At 35.4% G+C, this 23,422-nt stretch overlaps 1 protein-coding gene across 2 annotated transcripts in view; it reads left to right on the top strand.

Annotated features, from left to right (window-relative positions):
* The window catches only part of MAP2K4 (mitogen-activated protein kinase kinase 4), a 117,627-nt gene that overhangs the window by 89,073 nt on the left and 5,132 nt on the right, over window positions 1–23,422 (top strand). For both annotated transcript variants that reach the window (XM_039476441.2, XM_039476442.2), the window contains 5 exons: window positions 788–907; window positions 3,318–3,369; window positions 6,182–6,309; window positions 13,601–13,678; window positions 17,129–17,277. In XM_039476441.2, coding sequence (XP_039332375.1) covers window positions 788–907; window positions 3,318–3,369; window positions 6,182–6,309; window positions 13,601–13,678; window positions 17,129–17,277 — 527 coding nt within the window. The remainder of the gene's footprint in view (window positions 1–787; window positions 908–3,317; window positions 3,370–6,181; window positions 6,310–13,600; window positions 13,679–17,128; window positions 17,278–23,422) is intronic.

The raw sequence follows: 23,422 nt of genomic DNA on the forward strand, positions 1-23,422 counted from the left end.
GTAAAATGGTATCAACACATTTATTTCTATTTTATTGCCAAATTGCTTTCAAATTGGTTTAAAACAATCTATAATGCAAGTAATGTTTTAATGATTCAGTTTAATTATAGCCAGCATCCAGTCATTTAACAAGTATTTATTGAGTCCTTGCTCTGGCAGAGGTTACATTCTAATAGGGAACATATAAGACAAACATAATAAGTAAATTACACTTTATATTAGAGGATGTTGAGAGCTTTACAGAACAGAACAGAACAGGGTAAGGGAATGCCTGGTGGGATGACTTGCACTTTATGTCAGTTAAAATGGGCCTCACTGAGAAAGTGGCATTTGAACAGGGTCTTGAGGCGAGGCATAGAATTTACTTTATGTATTTTTGTCTTTTTCCTTTTTTTGGCTAATTTAAGAAGTTTATATAGTCTCTTAAGATTACGGTTATCTATTTTTATTAGTAGGAATGAATGGTTTTCCACATATTTCCTGTTTTTTTGTTTGTTTTTTTCAATTTTGGCAAAATTTGAAATGTATGTAAAAGCATAAAAGTTTTCAATATAAAGCTGTCCTTGTCCATACAATTAAAGAGTGGGGAAAATTGGCTTTAATTACATTGTGTTTAAACCTGAGTAGAATATTCCGTTAAGGGCTTTAGTAAGAAAACAAAAATTATTACTAGTTTGAGATTCGAAATAAACAAGAAAATTGTTCCTTTCTATTGTATTTCCATTTTAAGTAAAGGCATGGTGATATATAAGATATATAAGAATAACAGATATTTGTTATTTTATAGGGTGACTGTTGGATCTGTATGGAACTCATGTCTACCTCGTTTGATAAGTTTTACAAATATGTATATAGTGTATTAGATGATGTTATTCCAGAAGAAATTTTAGGCAAAATCACTTTAGCAGTAAGTACCTGGTCTTTAAATTATTCATTGTATATATAGTTATATAGAGATGCTGCTGGAGTTTTGAATGCACGTATCTGAGTGTCACTCACAGTACCTTCCTGAAAATAATTTATAGTTGATAACCAGAGACACAGTCACTTCTGTGGGGTACTTAATACAATAGATCATAATGGTCTAGATAAATACCACCAATGCTCTTTTCCTTTGAATCTCAATGAATCGTAACAGACTTTTCTTTAAATAAGACTAGAAAAAGCAATTTTCTGTTCATTTTTTCCTGTTGCTTTAACTATTTTTAAATTGGTTATATTACTACACTTACCCTGAAATTAATCAGAATCATAGCAGTCTCCTTGAAACCCCATAATTGAAGTCCTTGGACAGAGTATGTTTACTGTGATTTAAGATTTTGGTTATTCAGTCTAAACTATTTAAAATACTGACTAGCGGTTTTAGGGACCAGGCTTACTACTAAATTTGGTTAATTCACTTTTACCAGAGTACCAAAAAAGAAAAAGGGTACTCTTTTACATATGTGTTTATAGTTTTGAAAGTGAATTCGTTGATCAATTTGTTTCTTGCTCTGAATCTTTAAGTTGGCAAATGTTTATACATTTTTTTTCTAAAGAAAAAAGATAATTTACTTTTTATAGAGCAAAATTTATAAGATTCTTGGAAACTCCTGAGAATCTGAGCTAGCATGTTCTGGGTTAGTTGATATATAAACTAAATCATATAGGAAGTTGTAAGATAGATACTTCGGTTGCAGGTAATTTCCTAGCTCTTCCTTAACAGCATACTCGCCCTCCAACGTAGTTCACCAAGATATATACTCTTTCAAATAATGTCATAAAAATATTTTATCAAGTCATTTTATTTTTAAATTTTATAAAAATAATTGTATAAAAAGTAGCTAACTTAGACTAGAAACTTATTCATTATTTAGCTGGGTATATGATATTTTACAGTTATTAGTTTAGCCATCACTTCCAATATATTAAACCAGTATTATCTTGAAACTTGTTACTATTCATAATTATAACAGTAGAAAAAATGATAATAGCTAATGGTTATAAATGCTTATTTGCACCAAACTATTGGTGACATTTAATCTTCATAGCAACTCTGTGGTAAATAGTGTTACCTCATTTTTATGGATGATAAACCTGAAGCATGAACAGATTAAATAATTAACTTGCTTTGAAGTGTATGCAGTTATAAGTGGTAAATGATTTAAATCCAGGCAGAACCCTGTTCTTAACCACTGTATGACATGGTGGCCATGAAATTAGAATTGCAATACAAAGAATATATACTGTAAAAAATGATTTATTCCATATTTACCTAAGTTAAGACTTGGTCATCACCTCGTATATGTATTAAGCACACATGTACAGTTTGTGTTTAGTTTCTTCTTTGTAATCAATAAACCAGCAAACACAAAAGCATAGCTATTCAACAACAAATTTATGTGTTCTACATTTATCGTACCTAGCAGCTTGATGTCAGCAAAGACTTGACCTTACAGCACATGGTTGGTCTGTTGTGTAGTTCTACCTTAGTTTGAGGTGTGTCTCTGTTCCTTGCCTTCCTGAAGAAATGCATAATTTTCCGATCATGATCAGTGACCAAGCAACAGGATAAATTCTGGATAAATTCCCACATGATGAACAGAGATACACTAGCTCTTCGAAAATCACCTTGAAGACTTAGCACCCAGTGAGGGTGAATGATTGTGAGGAACTGAGAATTTAGGAAACTTTTTATTTGCTACTGGACTTAGAAATTGAAATAGTTTTTGCTTTAAGTTTTTAGTACTCCTAGTTGAAATGGAACCAATTCAGTGATCTTTGTTGTCCTGTTTTTTCATTTTGAACATTTCAGAGGCCAGGCACAATGGTTCATGCCTGTAATCCTCACAGATTGAGAGGCCACGGCAGGAGGATCGTTTGAACCCAGGAATTTGAGACCAGCCTGGGCAGCATAGCGAGAACCTTGTCTCTACTAAAAATTAAAAAAGTTAGCCAGGCATGGTGGTGTTTGGGAGGTTGAGGTGGGAGCAAGACCCAATTTCAAAACAAAAAGGAAAAACAAAGACAGGAAGTTTTCGGTTGAAGATACAAAACAAAGATAAAATTTTAAGTGAATTATTAAACAAATTATACCTCTAAAAGTTACTGGGTTTTTTTGTTTGTTTTAGCTGTCTGGGAACATCATACAAAGGCAACTAAGTTTTTAGATCTAAACTTAATCAGTATCTTTAGTTAACAAGAAATGACAGAATATTGAAATATTAAGCTTAAAATGTATGCAAAAGACTACATGGGATGTTACTTGTAATAAACTGTTGTGCTGTTTGAAAAAAAAGAAACAAATTGTTTATCCCATCTCTTCTTTTTCTCCCTAGACTGTGAAAGCACTAAACCACTTAAAAGAAAACTTGAAAATTATTCACAGAGGTGGGTATGGATTGGTATTTTTTTTCAAATAGAAATGAACCTTTTTCTCCTAATTGGTAAAACAGTTATTCAAAATTACAGTGTCACTGTATGAGCTTTCCTAAAATATTGCTATTTTTAGCAAAAATACTTTATGTACTCTAAAACTGTTATTACTATTTTTGGGGGGATTCAATAAATTTTACTCTAACTTAGTTGGACTTACAAATTGAAATAGATTTTGCTGCAAGTTGTTATTACTGTTAGTTGTAAAATAATTATTCATTTGCCTGATAGATAATTAATGTTTTACTACATACACGTAAGGCATCGAGATGGTCTCGTGGATGTTCAGAGAATAATCCGAGGAATAGTACCCTCAGTCATTTTTAAGGCACGCTACTATCCCTGTTTAGTGTTTCTTCTTCACATTAGAAAATGTTTCTAAATTGAGAGAAATCTTTTAATTAGTATTATAAATTGAAATTTCTCGAAAGCATGTTGTATTTGTGTAAACAGTGATCTTGCCCTTATTAGACACACAATTTAAACATTGGATGTAGTTGAAGGCCAGACCTAGAAAAGCAGTAACGCTGTGGGAATCTGGAATTTAATCCAGCAAATAGATGAAGTACTTGTTCTACTTACTCCTGTGTTAGACTCAGGGTAATAAGGTTCTGGCTTTGAGGAAACACACCAGGTCTCACTACCCTTTAGCAAATTCGTAATGGAAAAGCCTAAGAGAGTACATGGCAGTGTGTGATTTAGCCTGACAATAAATAGGAAGAAAAGTAAAAGGTCAAAATCAAGAGAAGTAAAGCATTTCTAATCCTGGGAAACAATTTCTAGTGGTTAAAGAAATTAGTAACTGGGCTCTTTATTTAAGTTCTTTTAGTTTGTGGTTGACACTAGGCCAATGAAATTAGTTCATCTTGAACATCAGTATATTTTAATTTGTTTGGCTTAATACTTGTTAGAAATAACATTTTCTCTTTTGGCCTAAAATTATGTACAATTAGGTTCCTAAACAAAATTCTTTGTTTCTCTTGTAGTTCTTCTCATTCTTGTCTTGATTTTTTTTTTTTTTCCTTCTTCATTAGCTGTGTTTTATAATTATGAGAGTGGCACCTTTTGGGCATTTGTTAGTTACCTTAGGGATACTTACTGATTGCAGTAAAGCACCAAGGGTACTGCCTGGGGAGTGGTTGAATAAAAAGTCTTCAGAAGTAACTTTGTTTTTCTTTTCCTAAATAAAATGATGAATTTATAGCTGTCTTTTATCAGTTAGGATCAGTTAGCTTTTTTGTTGGAGTCGGTATTTTTGATTACAAGTAATAAAAATCCCAATAACTCTCTTTAAACTTCAAGGAAATTCATTATCTGTCGTAGTAAGTCCAAAGATGGGGTGGTTCAAAGCACGATATGACTAGGAGTCAAGCTCGCTCCTTTTGCTTTTGTCCTTCATGTGTTGACTCTGTCCTCAGGGTAGTAATAACTAGAGCAGTTCCCACTATCATATCTAGATGTGACTGCCTTTTCAGAACCTGTGCAGCTATATTGGGAGTATGGAAACTTTCCCCACATCTCTAATACCTTTTCTTGGCTCATTCACTAGAAGTGTCTCGTGCCCTTAAACCTTAAACCAGCTACCATCAAGGAACATGAGACGAACCTTATAAAACTTATATCAGCCAACAGCTAGGTTTTGGAGGTGTGGATGTTGAGGAGAAGAGATAACCTCAATAAAACACAGGTTCCATTAGAAAGTATGGATGGGGCTGGGCATGCTGGCTCATGCCTGTAACCCCAGCACTTTGAGAGGCCATGGCAGGTGGATCACTTGAGGGCAGAAGTTCAAGACCAGCCTAGCCAACATGGTGAAACCTCATCTCTACTAAAAATACAAAAATTAGACTGGCATGGTGGCACATGCCTGTAATCCCAGCTACTTGGGAGGCTGAGGCAGGAGAATTGATTGAACCCAGAAGGCGGAGGTTGCAGTGAATAGAAGTTGAACAACTGTACTCCAGCCTGAGCGAAAAAGAATGAGATTCTGTCTCAAAAAAAAAAAAAAAAAAAGTATAGATGGTTAGGAATGGATGTTTGATAGGCCGACAGCTGTTTTAATGATAGTAAGAGATCTTTACCGAAGTTTTTTATGGGTCACCTTCTGAGTTACATTTAGATGTTTTCTGCATCCTATATTTTAAAACCATATTTTTTATTCATTGAGCCAGGATAGTGACAAGGACATGGATGGAACAACTGAGATATGGATAGAGAATTAGTTGGTATGTACTGGTAGTGACTTGATTGTCAGTGAATGAAAGGGATTTGGCATTCCTTATATTTTGACTGTTATGCAGTGAACCTGAACTAAGTAAATGAATTTGTAAGCCTCTTGATGAAAACAATTTAATGCCTAAATTTCTTGTGAAACTTTTTTTTTTATATTTAGTTTTTAAGCACTGGCATTCAGAAAATTGTTTTTCTTTCTCGTTTTCAGTAGAAGAAAACCATCGTTTTGTCTGTTTTTTATAAATATGAAGATGTTAAGAGAAAAATCAATCCACATGTATATCTTATGGATTAATAAGATGTTAAATGACTTTTGCTGTTATATTTGCATAATTATAGTTATTAAAACTACATGTTTAAAACATGAATAATTATTGTATGTGACAAATGAAGATGTTTTACTTCTTATATATCTGAATTTAAAAAGTTGGCCACTTATGTTGCCTAAGGTTTTTCAATATTTTTGCTTAAAGTGAAGCCTTATGTAACTTAGGACGATATTAATTATATACTGAATGGCATCTGTCTCTTGTAGATATCAAACCTTCCAATATTCTTCTGGACAGAAGTGGAAATATTAAGCTCTGTGATTTTGGCATCAGTGGACAGCTTGTGGACTCTATTGCCAAGACAAGAGATGCTGGCTGTCGGCCATACATGGCAGTAAGTGTTAAGTCTAGGCCTTCTTGCCTGATAATCGTTGCACAGAGGGCCTGTGCTCTTTCGTGCTGTAATCCTAAGGAATCTGCCATTAGTCGTGGTTTTACAATGAAACTGCTAGAATATTTCCCTTACTCTAAGGCCCAAGCCCGGGTCCTACCATCTCCACGAAACTTTGCTACATTATCCCACTCAGCTCCTGTTTTCATGGTCTTGCTTTATTTCTCTTACTTGGTATTTAGTAGTTGCGGTCTTTTCTGATTATTGTTTTTTCATTTTATTCAATTCAACTCATCAAACAGTTGGTAACTTCTCAGAAAGTTCCCAGCATCCCTTAGTGAGACAAATGGGAAGCCTTGAGTTCATAGCAGAATTCACTGTGTAACAGTCTGAAGCTATATGTTTTAATATTGTTAGTCCCTTTTTCAGGGGTAGATGAAGCACACCAACAAACGCAAAGGTGGAGGCTTTCAGTATTTTGCGACCTGAAGCCTCTTTTCCTGCAAAGAGACAGATGTACACTGTCTATCCATAGATACCACACTCATCTTACCCTAGTAAATTTGTATACAGTGTTCCTGCAGCCTGGATTTTGATCTGTATTTTAATGGGAATTTAGTGTCTGTATTTTAAACATTCCCCTAGGTGTTGATGTCTTTCTTCAGTGTTACCATGTTCTTTGGGGACCAGCACACCGTTCTAAATGTGACACATAAGGTGTTGTGTTTATTTCTTGAGGCCTTCCTGCCAGCAGCATTTCTTTCTGTCTTTGTAGACTCTTTTAAACTAAAGATAACTTAGAATTGAATACAGTTTTTCTCTTTTTTTACTTGTTAGTTTCCTCTTGATATATATGCTTTCAAACCTAATGCTATAAATAATATAAAAATAAGAATCACAGGCTAGATAGTACAGGTGTTCTATATTGTATATGAGTGGATAGGCTTAGTGCTACTAAAATTTATCACATTGCATTTTTTAATACCTCTTTTGGTTTTGTTATATCTTTCTGTATCACCTTTTATTCAGATGAAAATGTAAAAGGTGTATGTGTGTTTGTAGACACCTAACCTGTGTGTTACGACCTTCTTTTAAACTTTTGGTTTTATGCATATTGACTGGCCGGGCAGATTCTTGATTCAGTTGGAAGACTGAATGTGTCTGTTATGTGTTTATCATGATAACTAGGGATAAATGGCACAATAGTTTCAAAGGCAAGAAATAAAAATAATTAGACATGGAACATTTGGAAAGTGATGTGATTTACACATTTATTAAGGATATCCTGAGAATGAACTGAAATTGTTATCTGCAGTTTTAAGGCTTGTCCCAGTACTAACAGTTACTAAATGTTTTTGTTGTGTGACACTGGCTAAGAATTATATTTGATGTAAGCAGGCTTTAAAAATGCAGTTGCAGCTCAGATAAAGTAGAATATTTTGAATTCAGCTTTTAAAGAAAGATGCAGACTTTCTTTAAAACAGACTTTCTTATTCTTGTGCAGAGATATGCTTTGCAGACCCAGGAGATGTAAGACTTCTGTTTTCCTGCTGGCCTTCATCTGTGGAACACAAAGGCTGATAAACTCTCTGCCTCTAATCTTTACTGAACCAAATGAAATTCTTCTGTCCATTCTCATCTTTCAAGGCCTATTTTGATAGACAAGAACTCAATCAATGTTAATTCAAGTGGTTTGACTTTTCTTTGTATATTGACAAAACATATCAGAGGTGTATCATTCTATTTGAGATTTAGAATTGTCTAATCTACAGGACTTAGGATTACTCATTAGATTGTGCAACATCAAAAAAGTATATAAAATACAGAGTTTACACATAAATTTTTCCATAAACTAATTTCCTGTAAACATTTTCCCAACTCTACACCCTCATATAGGTATTCAGTTATATATTGCTTAACCATGGGAATATGTTCTGAGAAATGTGTTGTTAGGTGATTTTGTTGTTGTGCAAAATCATAGAATGTACTTAGACAAACCTAGGTGGTATAGCCCACTACACACATAGGATATATGGTATAATCTATTGCTCCTAGGCTACAAGCCTATACAGCATGTAACTATACTAAATGCTCTAGGTAATTTTATCACAGCAGTAACTATTTGTGTATCTAAATATAGAAAAGGTACGGTATAAATATGGTGTAAAGGAGGTAGAAAAGCGACGTGCCAGAGAAGATAAGGAAGATTACCAGGCTTCGGAGGAGACTGCTTTTGTTATTGATGAAGTAAGCAAATTGTAAAAGAAGCTATAAAAATTGTTTGGTGGTAACACTTATCAACACAGCAAAGTGAACCAGTGGACCACAAATGTAACAGAACAAACTTCTTTTTTTTTTTTTTTTTGAGATGGAGTTTCGCTCTTGTTACCCAGGCTGGAGTGCAATGGCGCAATCTCGGCTCACCGCAACCTCTGCCTCCTGGGTTCAGGCAGTTCTCCTGCCTCAGCCTCCTGAGTAGCTGGGATTACAGGCACGAGCCACCATGCCCAGCTAATTTTTTGTATTTTTAGTAGAGACGGGGTTTCACCATATTGACCAGGATGGTCTCGATCTCTTGACCTCGTGATCCACCCGCCTCGGCCTCCCAAAGTGCTGGGATTACAGGCCTGAGCCACCGTGCCCGGCCAGTCCTTATTAATTCATATATGTTGGCTGAGCACAGTGTGTTATGCCTGTGTATTTGTCCATTTTCACATTGCTAATAAAGACATATCTGAGACTGGGCAATTTGCAAGAGAAAGGTTTAATTGACTTACAGTTCCATATGGCTGGGGAGGCCTCACAATCATGGCAGAAGGCAAGGAAGAACAAGTCATGTCTTACATGGATGGCAGCAGGCAAAGAGAGAGAGCTTGTGCAGGGAAACCCCCGTTTTTTAAAAACATCAGATCTCATGATACTTAGTTACTATCACAAGAACAGTGTGGAAAAGACCCTCCCCGTGATTCAGTTATCTCCCACTGGGTTACTCCCATGAAATGTGGGAATTGTGGGAGTTACAATTCAAGATGAGATTTGGGTAGGGACACAGCCAAGCCATATCAGCCTGTAATTCCATTGTTTTGGAAGGCTGAGGTTGGAGGACTGCTTGAAGCCAAGAATTGAGACCAGCCTAGGCAACATAGCAAAATCTTGTCTTTACAAAATAAAAATAAAGAGCATTGGCAGGCCATGGTGGCATGTGCCTAGAGTCTGTCTACTCAAGGGGCTTAGATGGGGGGTTCACTTGAGCTGGAGAGTTTGAGGCAGCAGTGAGCTGTGATGGCACCACTGCACTCTAAGCTGGGTGACAGATGAGACCCTGTCTCTAAAAAGAATAAGAAAGAAAGAAATATGGAAAACATCTGTGTTGTTGTTAGTTATATTTATTCAACAGTTTTTTTCCTTTTTAATTCAAAAATATTGAGGCAAATTTGTTCAAAATTTATTAAACATTGGGATTGTCAATTTTTCCTTTTACTTGGCTTTTATTTCATATATTTCAATACAAACTAATTTGGGTTGTGTATTGTAAACTATACAACTGCATACTTTTGACGTAAGAGCATCTGGTTTTTGTTAATGTTAGGTACTCTGTTCTCTAATATTTTCTTATAGTTTTTTTTTTTGCATTTTTTTAATTTATATTTTATTCCAGTAGTTTTTGGGGTACAGGTGACTTTTGATTACATGGATGAGTTTTTTAGTGGTGATTTCTGAGATTTTGGTGCACCTATCACCTGAGCAGTGTACACTATACCCAATATGTAGTCTTTTATCCCTCACCTCTTCCTCATCCTTCCCCTGTAGTCCCCAGAGTCCATTTTATCATTCTTATCCCTTTGCTACCTCATAGGTTAGCTCCCACTTGTAGGTGAGATCATATAATATTTGTTTTTCCTTTCCTGAGGTACTTCGCTTAGGATAATGGCCTTCACCACCATCCATGTTGCAGCAGAGGCCATTATTATTCCATTTTATGACTGAGTGATATTCCATGACGTATATATATCACATTTTCTTTTTCCATTTGTTGGTTGATGGGCATTTAGTTTGGTTCCATATTTTTGCAGTTGTGAATTGTGCTGCTGTTAACTTGCGTGTGCATGTGTATTTTTTATATGACTTCTTTTCCTTTGGGTAGATGCCCAGGATTGGAATTGCTGGATGGAATGCTATTTCTCCATTTAGTTCTTTAAGAAATCTCCATACTGTTTTCCATAGTGGTTGTACTAATTTACATTCCCACCAGCAGTGTAAAAGTGTTCCCTTTTCACCATATTCCTGCAAACATCTATTATTTTTTGATTTTTAAATTGTGACCATTCTTGCAGGAGGTAAGGTGGTAGGTATCTCATGGTTTTAATTTGCATTTGCCTAATTATTACTGACATTGAGCATTTTATATATTTGTTGGCCATTTTTGTGTCTTTTGAGAATTGTCTATTCCTGTCTTTTCCCTACTTTTGGATGGGATTATTTGTTTTTTTCCTCACTGATCTGTTTGTGTAAGAGAAAAGAAAAGGAGCAGGTAGGGGAATAGTCGATTATGTGTTTCTCTCATCCTCAGTAAATCAGCACTTTAAATAAGATAAGGTGAACAGAGTAGCTACCCTCCATCTCCCCCATGCTGCCTACTTTTTCCCTTTAAATACTGAAGCCCTCAAAATCATCTTTGGAGAAAGGAGCAAACTTCCGTCTCAGGCATGTCCTTAACCTTGCCAAAATAAACTTCTAAATTGATTGAGAACTGTCTCAGATTTCTTTTTGTCTTAGAATACTGTTACTAGGAATGGAATTAAAAATATTTTCAAATATCTTGCTATTATTATATATAGAAATACAGCTCCTTTGCATATGTTAACATTGGATCCTGTGACCTTATTAGTTTAGTTTTACTCTTAGTTTCAGTAGGAATTTTCTGTGTCTGTGAATAAAGGTAATGCGTTTCTCTCACTTGCCTTTCTATACTGGAGGCATTATCCTCCAGTATAATGCTGAATAGGTATAGTGATAGTAGGCATGTTTGCCTTATTCCCAATATTTATTAAAAAGGAAGTGTTCTGTATTTCACCAGTAAGTATGATGTTAACTCTTGGTTATTTTAGGTGCCCTTCATGGAAATGACGATGTTTTCTTCTCTTAGTGTGTTGTTGTTATTGCTGTTGTTATTAGTGGTTTTTAAATTTTGTCAGATGCTAATTCTACATTTATTGAGATGATCACATGATTGTCTTCCATTATTCTGTAAATAATGGTGCATTGCATTGATTTTCAAGTATTAAGCTAGTATTGCATTCTGGAGATAAACTCTACTTGGTTATTATATATCACCTCTTCATTTGTTCCTGGGTAAGATTTGCTCATATTTTGTAATTTTTGTGTCTTTGTGTACAAGGGGTATTAATCATCTTGTAATGACTTTGTCAGGTTTTCAAAAATGATTATGCTGGCCCCATGAAATGAATTGCGAAGCATACCCTCTTTCACTTTTTTGAAGACAAAAATTTGTGTAAGACTAGTGTTACTTCTTTCTTGCATATTTGAGAAGAGTTCACCAGTGAGCCCATCTGGGTCTAGACTTTTCTTTCGGGGCAGGTTTTTAATAACATTTATTGAGTAACATAATTTGAAGGTTATTCACACTTTCGTATTACTTTTGGTAGTTTTCATTTTTGAAGAATATTTATCTGTTTATCTGTTTCTGTAAGAACAGTAGTAATGCCCCCTCTTTCAATCTGATTTTAGTTATTTGAATCTTTTCTTTTTCTGTGGGTCAGAATAGCCATAGGTGTGTCAATTTTATTGATCTTTCCAGCGTATTCTTTTGGTTTTCTAGACTTTTCTCTACTGTTTTTCTATTCCTGTTTTATTTGTCTTCACTTTTGTTACATTCTTCCTCCTGCTTGCTTTGGGTTTTGTTTGTTCTTTTTTTCTATCTCTTTAAGCTATAAAGTGGTTTGATTTGAGGTGTCTTCTTTTCTAATGTATGTGTTTTACACTATAAATTTCCTTCTGAGCACAACTTCTGCTTTGTCCCACAAATTTTGACAAGTTATAATTCATTTTCATTTAGTTCAATTTTTAAACTATTTCTTGAGACTTTTTTGATTTATGTGTCATTTAGAAGTGTGTTGTTAAATCTCCAAATATTTGAGGACTTTGCAGATATCTTCCTGTTACTGATTTCTAGTTTGTTTATTTTATGATCTGAGAGCATGCTTTGCATGCTTTCCATTTTTTTAAAACAAGGTGTGTTTTATGCCCCAGAATAATGAATGTTCCATGCTGGTTTGGGGAAAATGTTGATCTTGATGTTGTTGGATAGAATATTTTTTCTCTTGGTTGAATATCTGGGATTTTAATGTGTACCTTATCAGACAACTACATATATTTCCAACAATAACAACAACAAAACAGTAGCTTACAGTGAATTTTATGCAGTGCAGTACTCATGCTCAAAGCAAGATACAGAGGTCTCCAAAGTAGTTAGTGCTCACAGGCAGAGAATGTAGTATGAACTCAACTATTAGGCTTCTCTGGACATTTCTTTCAATAGCAGTTACTCTCAGACTTAGCAAAGGATCCATTGTCAACTCTGTGCCACCAAGACCCTCTCTCTTTCTTCTCTTTCCCTGATATACCATATAAATAAATTGTGGTCCTTAATTTCAAGGAAATATAAAGATGTTCCCTTCACAGAAATTACTAAAAATGATTTCTGCTGTACATATAATAGGATAATATATTACTGTCTTGGCAGTGCTTTAATTTGGCTACAAATCACTAACATATCTTTACGCAAATGTGTAATGATAAATTTAGCTTTATTGTGAAGTATGGATGGAATAATTGTAATAAATTTAGCTCTTGTTTTGCTTTTGTGTCTCAAATATGTTGTGGTATGGCCTTATCCACTGAACAAAGTCTTTTAAAATCAGAAGACAGTCTTTTTTGTTTGCCACTAATGGCCACAAATTTGACCTTGTAATCCTTTATTTTTTCCAGTTTTCTTCCTTTCTCTCTGTCAGCTTCAGCTTTGTAAATGCTTTTGAGTCTTTGCGGGGAATAGTTAAACGAGTTGCTTGGTGTTCTCTTTATGGAAGTAGCCATTAAGTTTTTTGTTGTTTGTTTTTATGGTAATAATGGCTTCCTATTACTTCCAGTTTGACCCTAGACATGGATTCCTCTAGGAATATACTGGCATTTTGGCTGTCTACCCAGCTGTTGCTTTCATTTGCTTATTCCTTGAGAATGAGGCAATTAATAACTTACACTTATCTGTATGTTACAGCCTGAAAGAATAGACCCAAGTGCATCACGACAAGGATATGATGTCCGCTCTGATGTCTGGAGTTTGGGGATCACATTGGTATGTTTATGTTGATTCAACCTTGCCACAGTAGTGTAACAATGAGAAATTTAGAAGTGAAAGAAAATCATACTTTCACCCCCTCATTAAGAACTACTTTTTTAGTCTTTGATTTTGTTCACTTATTTTTTTTCTGCCATAGCTATAATCACAGACACAATGGTTTTAAGTTGTTGAAAGAAAAGTATGTATGTATATACTTTAAAAATCAAATCAGACTTATTTCCCTTGATATTATGTGAAGTATCTAGAGCCCTTTAATGTTTTAGTTGGATCTCTTGGCCACAGATAATAGGAGTGAACTATTATCTGCAACTGCACTAAGAATGGGAACAGGAGAAACCAGCTTGCCTGCAATCAATTAATTGATGAGGACATATAGGCATCTCCCATCTCAGGCAAGGTGTAGTATGTCCAGTAATATTGTATATAGTGTGTATATTAAGTATACATATTTTTGTATATGGAAAATAGTCTTCTTAGAATTTTCTATTCACTTAATAGAAAAATCACAAGTGAATGAGCTGAAAGGAATTCAGTTTTTGAGGGACAGTATATTAGTCCATTCTCACACTGCTATAAAGAACTACCTGAGACTGGATAATTCATGAAGGAGAGAGGTTTAATTGACTCACAGTTCTGCAGGCCATACAGGAGCAGAAGAGAGAGAGAGCAAAGGGGAAGGTGTCAGACACTTAAACAGCCAGGTCTCATGAGAACTCTATCATGAGGCAGCACTAGGGGGATGGTACATTAGCAACCACCCTCATGATCCAGTCACCTCCCACCAGGCCGCTCCTTCAACACGTAGGGGTTACAATTCGACATGAAATTTGGGCATGGACACAGAGCCAAACCATGTCAGACAGGAACTATCTAGGTGATAATTCTAAATGAAAGTTCTACCTTAGAATAACACTGAGAAAGAATAATAAGAAAGCTGCTTAATTTACAACAAGCAAGCACAACTATATAAATTCTTCTTTCTTACCTATGGACTGTATTGGAATTTTGGTTTCATTTAAAGTGCCTGTATTAGGTGCTGACAGATTTGGTACCTAGTGAGGGCTTGCTTCCTGATTCTTACACATCTTCTTGTTGTGATCTCCCATGGCAGAAGGGGCAAGAGAGCTGTCTGGGGTCTTTCTTACAAGGGCACTAATTAGATTCATGAGGTCTCCATCCTTGTGACCCCATCACTTCCCCAAAGATCAATCCCTAATCACATTAGGAATTAGGTTTCAACCTACGAATTTGTTGTGGGGTGGGGATACACATTCAGTCTCTAGCAGTATCTTTATTTGCTCATTTACTTTTTACCAAATTTTGTTTCGAAGTCTTAGGTTTATTTTCTTGTGCTTGCTGTTCTACCAGGACTTCCTGGGTTTTTCTGATTTGGGATAGCTTCGCTAGCTGCTTCTACATTGAATGTCAATTTTCTATACCTAGATGAGGCTGTCCTGTTAGGTAGGCAGGCCAATCCTCTTCTTTCATATTCTCCCATTTTCAGTTTTTGCTACCTAACACTCTGCAGCCCAGAAATACATAGGTTCAGAGCAATGAGCTTTTTTGGTAGCTTATTAAATAAATTTATTTGTTCATTTATTTGTTCATTTGTAGCTTATTAAATGAACATTCTTTGTTCATGTTTCTTGATATTGTATGTTCCTAGGATCTTCTCTGTGATCAGAATCACATACCCTTTATCGATAGTCATTCTTAATGAGTCACATTGCCAGGCCTAGAGATTTTTTTGTATAGAGAATTGAAGGCTAACAGCTCACCTCTGCAGAGGACTTAATTTACTTAACTTTGTGACCAAATATAGGAAGTACCTTCTGGAATCTTTTCTCACTGTGAAGCCAACCAGCTAAAGAAGGGATTCTTTCTTCTTTAGGCAGGAGAGAACACGGATTTGGGGCATCTTTTAGGTTTGGCAACTGGTCCCAAAGACTGCAGGAAGACCTAGAGCTTCCAGCTGAGGCAACTATTTGCATATACGGGATATTTATGATTCAGAAATAGCTATCCCTGACTAAACAATTACTTTTCTAAAAAGCAAGTATGTACTTCCTTACAGAAAGAAAATTTTGATTTGTGAAAGCTTTTAACCTAAGAAAATTTTTTAGCAAGTTTAAGTTCTTTTAGCTAAATCTTGTTGCTTGTTGTTTAAAAGGTATTCTGTACTTACAATTGGTTCACAATTTATTCTTCATAGGGATAATCTTACTAAAATTATGAAATGCATGAAATTAATTTCTGGGATTCTAAGTCTTTTATGATGTGCAGCCAGCTTTTCCTTCTATTATTAAAACACAAGGAGGAATCTAATGAACTTACTCCTAATTCTGTGAATAACCAGGAAGGTTTATGTCTTTAAAAGCATTTATAATTTTAATTAAAAGAAACCTTAGCTAAAGGAATACATTTTTCTGTGTGTGTACGCATTCATGCCTGCTTACTTTTTGTGCACATATGTTTGTAATTAGAAACAACAGTGAGCTGACAGAGGCATCTTTTAGGGAGGAAACTGAATCAGTCTTCTGAGTAACATGCTCTCTTCCTGTATGCCGTCTTCCTCTGTAGTATGTTTGGAGCCTCATCCTCACGTATCCGTCACCTGTCAGTGCACGTAAAATGGGATTTATTATGCCTGGGTGCAGATTTAGATACGTTTCTTGGAAAAAGCAAAATTTGTAGGTTTTCATTATTTTTCAGAACAGAATGGGAGATAGATGAGAACACGATTCACTGGTTATTAGATAATATTTTTGACCCTTAATGGGATTGGGACCTACGTATGTAAGACTCTTCACATGTCTTCTGGTGTGGCTTAGAGGTACTGTCCTGAGCCCTTTATTGGGGCTTCAGGGTGCAGGGTTTGACCCTGACTTGATTTATTCACTACTTGTAAAATCTGGTTGTGGTTGAAACTGTAGTAACTACTGAATAGCTGTAGAGGAGGATTTGCACATTGATTCCTCCAAGCTCAGATTGGGCTTTTGTTTGTTGGATATTCTTTTGCCTTAAAAAGGAATGTAACCACTGTTCTGGACCAGGGCCTTCCACTAAGGTGCCTACAAATTGTATGTATTCTATACTAAAAGAGTTCTAAAACCAGTCTTCCAGACTTTCTTATAAAGAAGTCAGAATCAGAGGCTATCCTGGAGCATGTGTAGGGACATTGTCTAGCCTTAAGTTTTGTGTTCCCATTTGTTTCAGGTCCTTGAATTTGGTTGATTCAGAGTTCTCTATATTATCTTGATTTTTAAATATAACTTTTACTTAGCCTTTATGATTCTGAAGCTTCTTCCCCAAACTAACCTGTGTTTGATTCACGGCTTTACAAGAGTTTTGCTTGTAGTTTAGATTTTTTTTTAATGGCCATTCCGCTGGGGAGTAGTAAATAATGCCTGGCATATTTTGCTCTTTCCTCTTTGTTCTCTTTAGTATGAGTTGGCCACGGGCCGATTTCCTTATCCAAAGTGGAATAGTGTATTTGATCAACTAACACAAGTCGTGAAAGGAGATCCTCCGCAGCTGAGTAATTCTGAGGAAAGGGAATTCTCCCCAAGTTTCATCAACTTTGTCAACTTGTGGTGAGTACCTGATTTATGAATGCTCGAACATGCATGGTGAGAATAGCAAGGTTTACTTGGTCTTAGCAGCATTGATACTTCACATGGAGGAAGGGGACCCTTTGTCACGTCACCCTACTTTTCAAGCTGGGACTCTGGATCACTATGGCTGTATGGAAGGTTACACCTAGCTGGGAGAGGCATCACCTTCTTATTCTGCTACTCAGGTATTGGTGAAAAACAGCCATGAGTGGTGGAGAAGCTGCTGTCTCCAGGCTTCCAGTACCTGGTACAAGAAATACCAGGTTAAACTTCTAGGTGAGACTGATCATCTTACTCTAATGTGGTTCTCACAATGCAGTTACACCAGAATCACCTGGAAGCATTTACTCAATCTAGTGAATCAAGTACCTTGCCAGATCAGACATTCAGGGTTGGGTCTTTGTTCTGACTAACATAGAAAACAGTTGGGTGTATGTAGTAGGATCACATCCATACCCAAAGCGTAGTTGGTAGAACTATATATTTTTGCACTTTGAAATCTTATTCCAAGGAAGGTGTGAACCCCACACCTGTAGTTGTTTGTCCACCTTTTTAATAGGTTTTTTGTGTGTTTATGTATGTATGGCACCTAAGAATAATTATATGCAGATACGGCAGTAATATAATCATGCTTCATACTGTTTTAGTCTCTATTTTAAATAAGAACTTTTTGTGTTGTCATTTGAATATTTTTGACATTTATTTTGTCTATTCCACATGATTTAAATGTAAGACATAGTTATGAACAAAAAACCTCAGAGCATTTTGTATATCTCTGTTTACTCCTGAAAATACTTTGTTTCTCTTAATTTTTTCCTGCCAAGAATACTCTTTCTCTCTGCTCTTTTTGTGGCTTATAAGTGTATATCAGGGTCTAACATTGTCCTCCTCTGTATGAAATTTTAAAAAATATTTGTTTGGCTATAGTTTTCAAATCTCTTTGATCTTCTATAACCAAATTCTACTTTTGTGTTGGTTTTTCAGAGGGCAGAGGAATACCTCCAGATTTTCTAGGCAGAAGGAGGACCTCACATTAGCTGCTTCCTCCTTTTAAAAAACAATCAATTTTTTTATTAATTTCCACACAAAATGAATAGTTTATGTAATTGCATAAATGTGATCATTTTCTGTATTTCATTTTTATGACGTATTTGCTTAAAAGTATCTAAGTCATAGAGTATAATATCTAAAACGATCACCTGTGAGCCTTCCATCAGGGTTGCTTTGTTTTTAATTCTTTGATCTCTTTATTGGTTTTGTTCTGTATATGTGTGGTACTTGTGCATTTTTATTTCTGTTTCCCTTGATGCCATAATACAGTAACAGTTGTAGACATTAGCGTCCCATTGTTTTCCCTGAGTACATTCGTAGTCATTGCAAATCATTCTGGTCTACATTGAAGGATATTTATGTTTATAATATGCTCATATTACCTCTCCATATTTGTCCATTCTTTCTGCTACTCTTTGTTGTGGACATTGCCTATAATCTCTAACCTAGATCATATAATCTCTAACCTAGATTTCTCTTAATCGAATACTGATTTTCTTGTAAACCAATATTGCCTTATTCCACATCATTCTCTTTTTTATTAGAGTTGTATTTTTTATGATGTATATCTGATCATATTACTTCTCTGTCTAAGGCATGCATTCTTAACAGGGTGATAGTGACCCTAAGGAGGCAAAACTGATTTTGGAGAAATGAAGATCTTGTGGTGGTTTGTCCTCCAAAGGGCCATAGAATTTAAACAGATATGCACTATGGCTATGATATTTGAAGTTCATGATGGAGGGGATAAACAATGAAAAAAATACTGACAAATACTATTCTACAGACTTCCTCTTGCCCTTATAATAGTCATTAATTTAGACTTTCAAAACCTGTTGTGATCTGGACTTAGTTATTGCTCTGGCCACTTTTTTCTTTTTCTTTTCTTTTCTTTCTTTCTTTTTTTTTTTTTTTTTTTTTGAGACAGAGTCTTGCTCTGTTGCCCAGGCTGGAATGCAGTAGCATGGTTTAAAATACTGACATAACAAGGATTGGTGAGGATCCGAAGCAACTGGAAGTCTCATATTTAACTTGTAGGAGTATAAATTAATACAGTTCCTTTGAAAAACAGGCAGTATCTGGTATAGCTGATCTAATATGGTTGATGTATATACCATGGTTCAGCAATTCAAGTTTTAACCATATATCCAACAAAAGTGTAGACATAAGTACACTAAAAGACATATATAAGACTGTCTAGAAAAGCACATTTATAACCTACAATTAGAAAATCTATCAGCAGTAGAACATAATAAATTGTAGCATTATGTATACAACCGTATATAGCATCAGAGAAGATAGTACCATTGCTTCAGTTAACAACTTCAGTAAATCTCACAAATGATATTGACTGAAAAAAGTAAGACATAAAGCAGTATGTATGGTTCTATTTATATATGAATATTAAAAGCAAACAATATAAGGTATTGGAAGTCAGAATATTGTTACTTTTTTTGTAGTTCTACATGTAGTTGTATTTTCTGTATGTCTGTTTCAATTAAAAGTTTTCTTAAGAACAAAAAGGAGCGCCGGGCGCGGTGGCTCAAGCCTGTAATCCCAACACTTTGGGAGGCTGAGGCGGGTGGATCACGAGGTCAAGAGATCGAGACCATCCTGGTCAACATGGTGAAACCCCGTCTCTACTAAAGATACAAAAAAAAATTAGCTGGGCATGGTGGCGCGTGCCTGTAATCCCAGCTACTCAGGAGGCTGAGGCAGGAGAATTGCCTGAACCCAGGAGGCGGAGGTTGCGGTGAGCCGAGATCGCGCCATTGCACTCCAGCCTGGGTAACAAGAGCGAAACTCCGTCTCAAAAAAAAAAAAAAAGAACAAAAAGGATAAGATTTATAGTTTAAAAGGAAGATCATGCCAGCTGAGGTGCCTGAGCCCCCAGCAATGGGAAATGGTCGACTCATTGGTTGATAAAAAGAATTTACCAACAACAGTATAGGTTTGAAAAAGGAAAGTTTATTAGAAAGAAAGAGTGTTGCAGAAGAGTGCAGTGGGGTGCTGGGAGTGCCACAGTGGATTTTTCCTTAGGGGTATTTATGGACCTTAAAGTTTGAGAGTAATTTGGACCACATTAGCTAGGTAGGTCATGATAAATGATTAGTAGAGTGTTTTGCCACGTTGGCCAGGCTGGTCTCAAACTCCTGACCCCAGGTGATCCACCTCCCTCAGCCTCCCAAAGTTCTGGGATTACAGGCGTGAGCCACTGTGTCCTGCCTCAAGTGCCTTTTAAAATGTTAAAGAGTTGGTGCAAGACAGAGGAATCCATGGAGCTATGAAATTGAGTGAAATTCAGGGAGAGAAGGAAGAGTCAAAGCAAATTAAAAAATGATAACCCAAGCAAATGTAGATTTGCTGTCTAAATTTATATTGTATATGGTATAAAATACTTAGAGAATTTAATTTTAAAAAAAATTGTTTTTTAAAAGTCCCTGGTTGGAAAGATACCCTTGTCCCCAGTTGATGGGCAGAAGCAAAAGCGAATCATTCAGCCTAGGACTAAATAATAATGAAAGATAAAATTAAGTGGAATATGTAGTCCACAAAAAAATTTCAACAAATGAGAATCAGAAACAATGGATAGTAGGAATAGATCTGCAAAGACTTCAAATATTGGAATGAAAGGAAACAAAAAATTTAAAGAAAAGTTTAAAGAAAAAGTTTAAAGAAAAAGAAGTAGCTTGGAAATATAATCGGGACAGATTTATAAAGAACCAAATAGACCTTCTAGAAATAAAAAGTGTAAACTTAAACACTTAATAGCTGGATTAAACAGATTAGATATAATTGAAGAGAGATTAATGAACCCAGATATAGATCTGAAGCTCTTTCAGTAGAACTTTTTGAGATGATGGAAATATTCTATAATCTGCTCTGTCTTAGTTTGGTAGCTACTAGCACTTGAAATGTGACTAATGTAACTACGGAAGTACATTTTTTTAATTGGAATTAATTTGGCTAATGGCTACCTTATTAGATAGTCTTAAGAAGATCTAATATAATTATTGATAACAGATTATTAATGTCAGCTGTAATTCAAAAACATAAGACAGTAGTTTAAGATTTCCACCCAAATAGCATAATGAGTTTATACACTGACATAATTTTCTGCTCCAGTAGATGAAATAGAAAAACACAAAACCAGAAAGCTATAGCAGCTTTACAAAGAAAGCAAACATTTGTGTGGGTGAAAAATGCAACAAAAATACTTACAAAATGTTGTGTAGATCTGAAGCCATGGGCTTGCTATATTGCAGCTCACTTTTCATTCTGGAGAATGAAAAAAATGATACCAGTTACTTCCTGGGCCACAGCTTTAAGCAAGCTGTGGTACTACACAGTGACAAGGATTTAGATGCTGGTTTTGCAACCAGAGGACTGGAACTGTAATTGTCCTAATACCAACACAGGAATGGAGCTTGAAAGGTCCATTATAGGACCTTGTTCTATACTGGTGGCCCTGTACAATAGAGGCATCTGTAAAACTGCTCTGTATTTGTGATTAGGCACTCAGACATTTCTTGAACAAATGAATGGATATGCATGGAGGGTAACCATGTTATTTCAGAATGAGTCTGCAAATCAAAATTCCTAAATACTGAAGTGTAATGCTAAGAAAGCATCTAACAAAATGGAACAGACACTTACTTTAAGTTGAAATAGATTTATTAAATAGTCTGAAATATGCTATAAAAGAAAAACAATATATTTAGGATGCTCAAGGAAATAAAGTATAAATTCAACTAAAACTGAGGGAGAACTAAAATAAATGAAGGAGTAATGAAGCAGTTGGAAATAGAAATCTTGGAAAGGAAAAATCTTAGTTGTTGATATAAAAGACACAACAGACTTGATGTACTCTAGACTGGAAATAATTGAAGACAAAATTAAGGAGATAGAAAATGGAGCTGAGAAGTTCCCCCGGCATGACACAGATTTATGAAAAGCAGTAAAGAATCAGAGAGAATATAATACAGAGTAAGAAGTTCTAAGATGCATGTAATGGAAATAGAGAAGGCAACTCTGAAAGTAGAGAAGCAATATTTACAGATATCATAGGGAAAAGAAAACATTTGAGAACTGATCGAGGATAGGTTTTTAGATTGAAAGTGAAGTCTCTGTCATGTAGAATAAACAAAGGTATACATTTAAAGGTAAATTTAAATGAAATTTAAAAGGTATGTTTTAATTGATGCTGTTCTGCAGTGTTGCTTCAGTGCATAAATGATAAAAGTACAAATTTAAAGGTAAATGTATAAATTTAAAACGTAAATTTATGCCTTTGTTTATCATTTATGCATTGAAGCAAAATTACAGAACAATATCAAAAATCAGCAGGAAGAGAAAACAGATTATCTGTTAAGGATTGATAGTTAGACTGACGGCAAATTTGTTCCCAGCCAGAATAGTTGCAGGAAAAAGTGGAGACACAGCACCAGAGTGCTAAGGGAAAATAACTGTCAACCTGGTCTTAAAGTTTTACACTCAGGCACTCAAATATTTACAATAAGGAAGAAATATAAGTATTTTAAGGAATGGAAAGCCTAAGAGTTTACCATTCATAGACTGTTTTGATCCTTGAATGGTGTGGAGGTTAGGGATGCTGACCCCCTGTGCAGTGAAAAATTCGCATATAACTTGATTCCCCCAAAATTTGACTACCAACAAATAGCCTACTGTTGACCAGAAGGCTTACTGATAACATAGTCAATTAACATATATTTTGTATATGTATTACATACTGTATTATTACAGTGAAGTAAGCTAGAGAAAAGAAAATGTTATTAAGAAAATCATAAGGAAGAGAAAATATATTATTCATTAAGTAGAAGTGGGTCATAGTAAAGATCATCATTTTTATTTTCACATTGAATAGACTGAGGAAGAGGAGGGGTTGGTCTTGTTGTCTCGGATGGCAGAGACTGAAGAAAAACCCACATATAAATGGATTTGCACAGTTCAAATCTGTGTTGTTCAAGGGCCAGCTGCACTTACCTAAGAAGAAAAGTTAACCCAGAAGGATGCCACAGATTGCATCCCTGGAAAGCAGGCTTTTGAGACAGAG

Source organism: Saimiri boliviensis, chromosome 17 (genome assembly GCF_048565385.1).
Source record: "Saimiri boliviensis isolate mSaiBol1 chromosome 17, mSaiBol1.pri, whole genome shotgun sequence".
In the NCBI taxonomy this organism is placed as follows: domain Eukaryota; kingdom Metazoa; phylum Chordata; class Mammalia; order Primates; family Cebidae; genus Saimiri; species Saimiri boliviensis.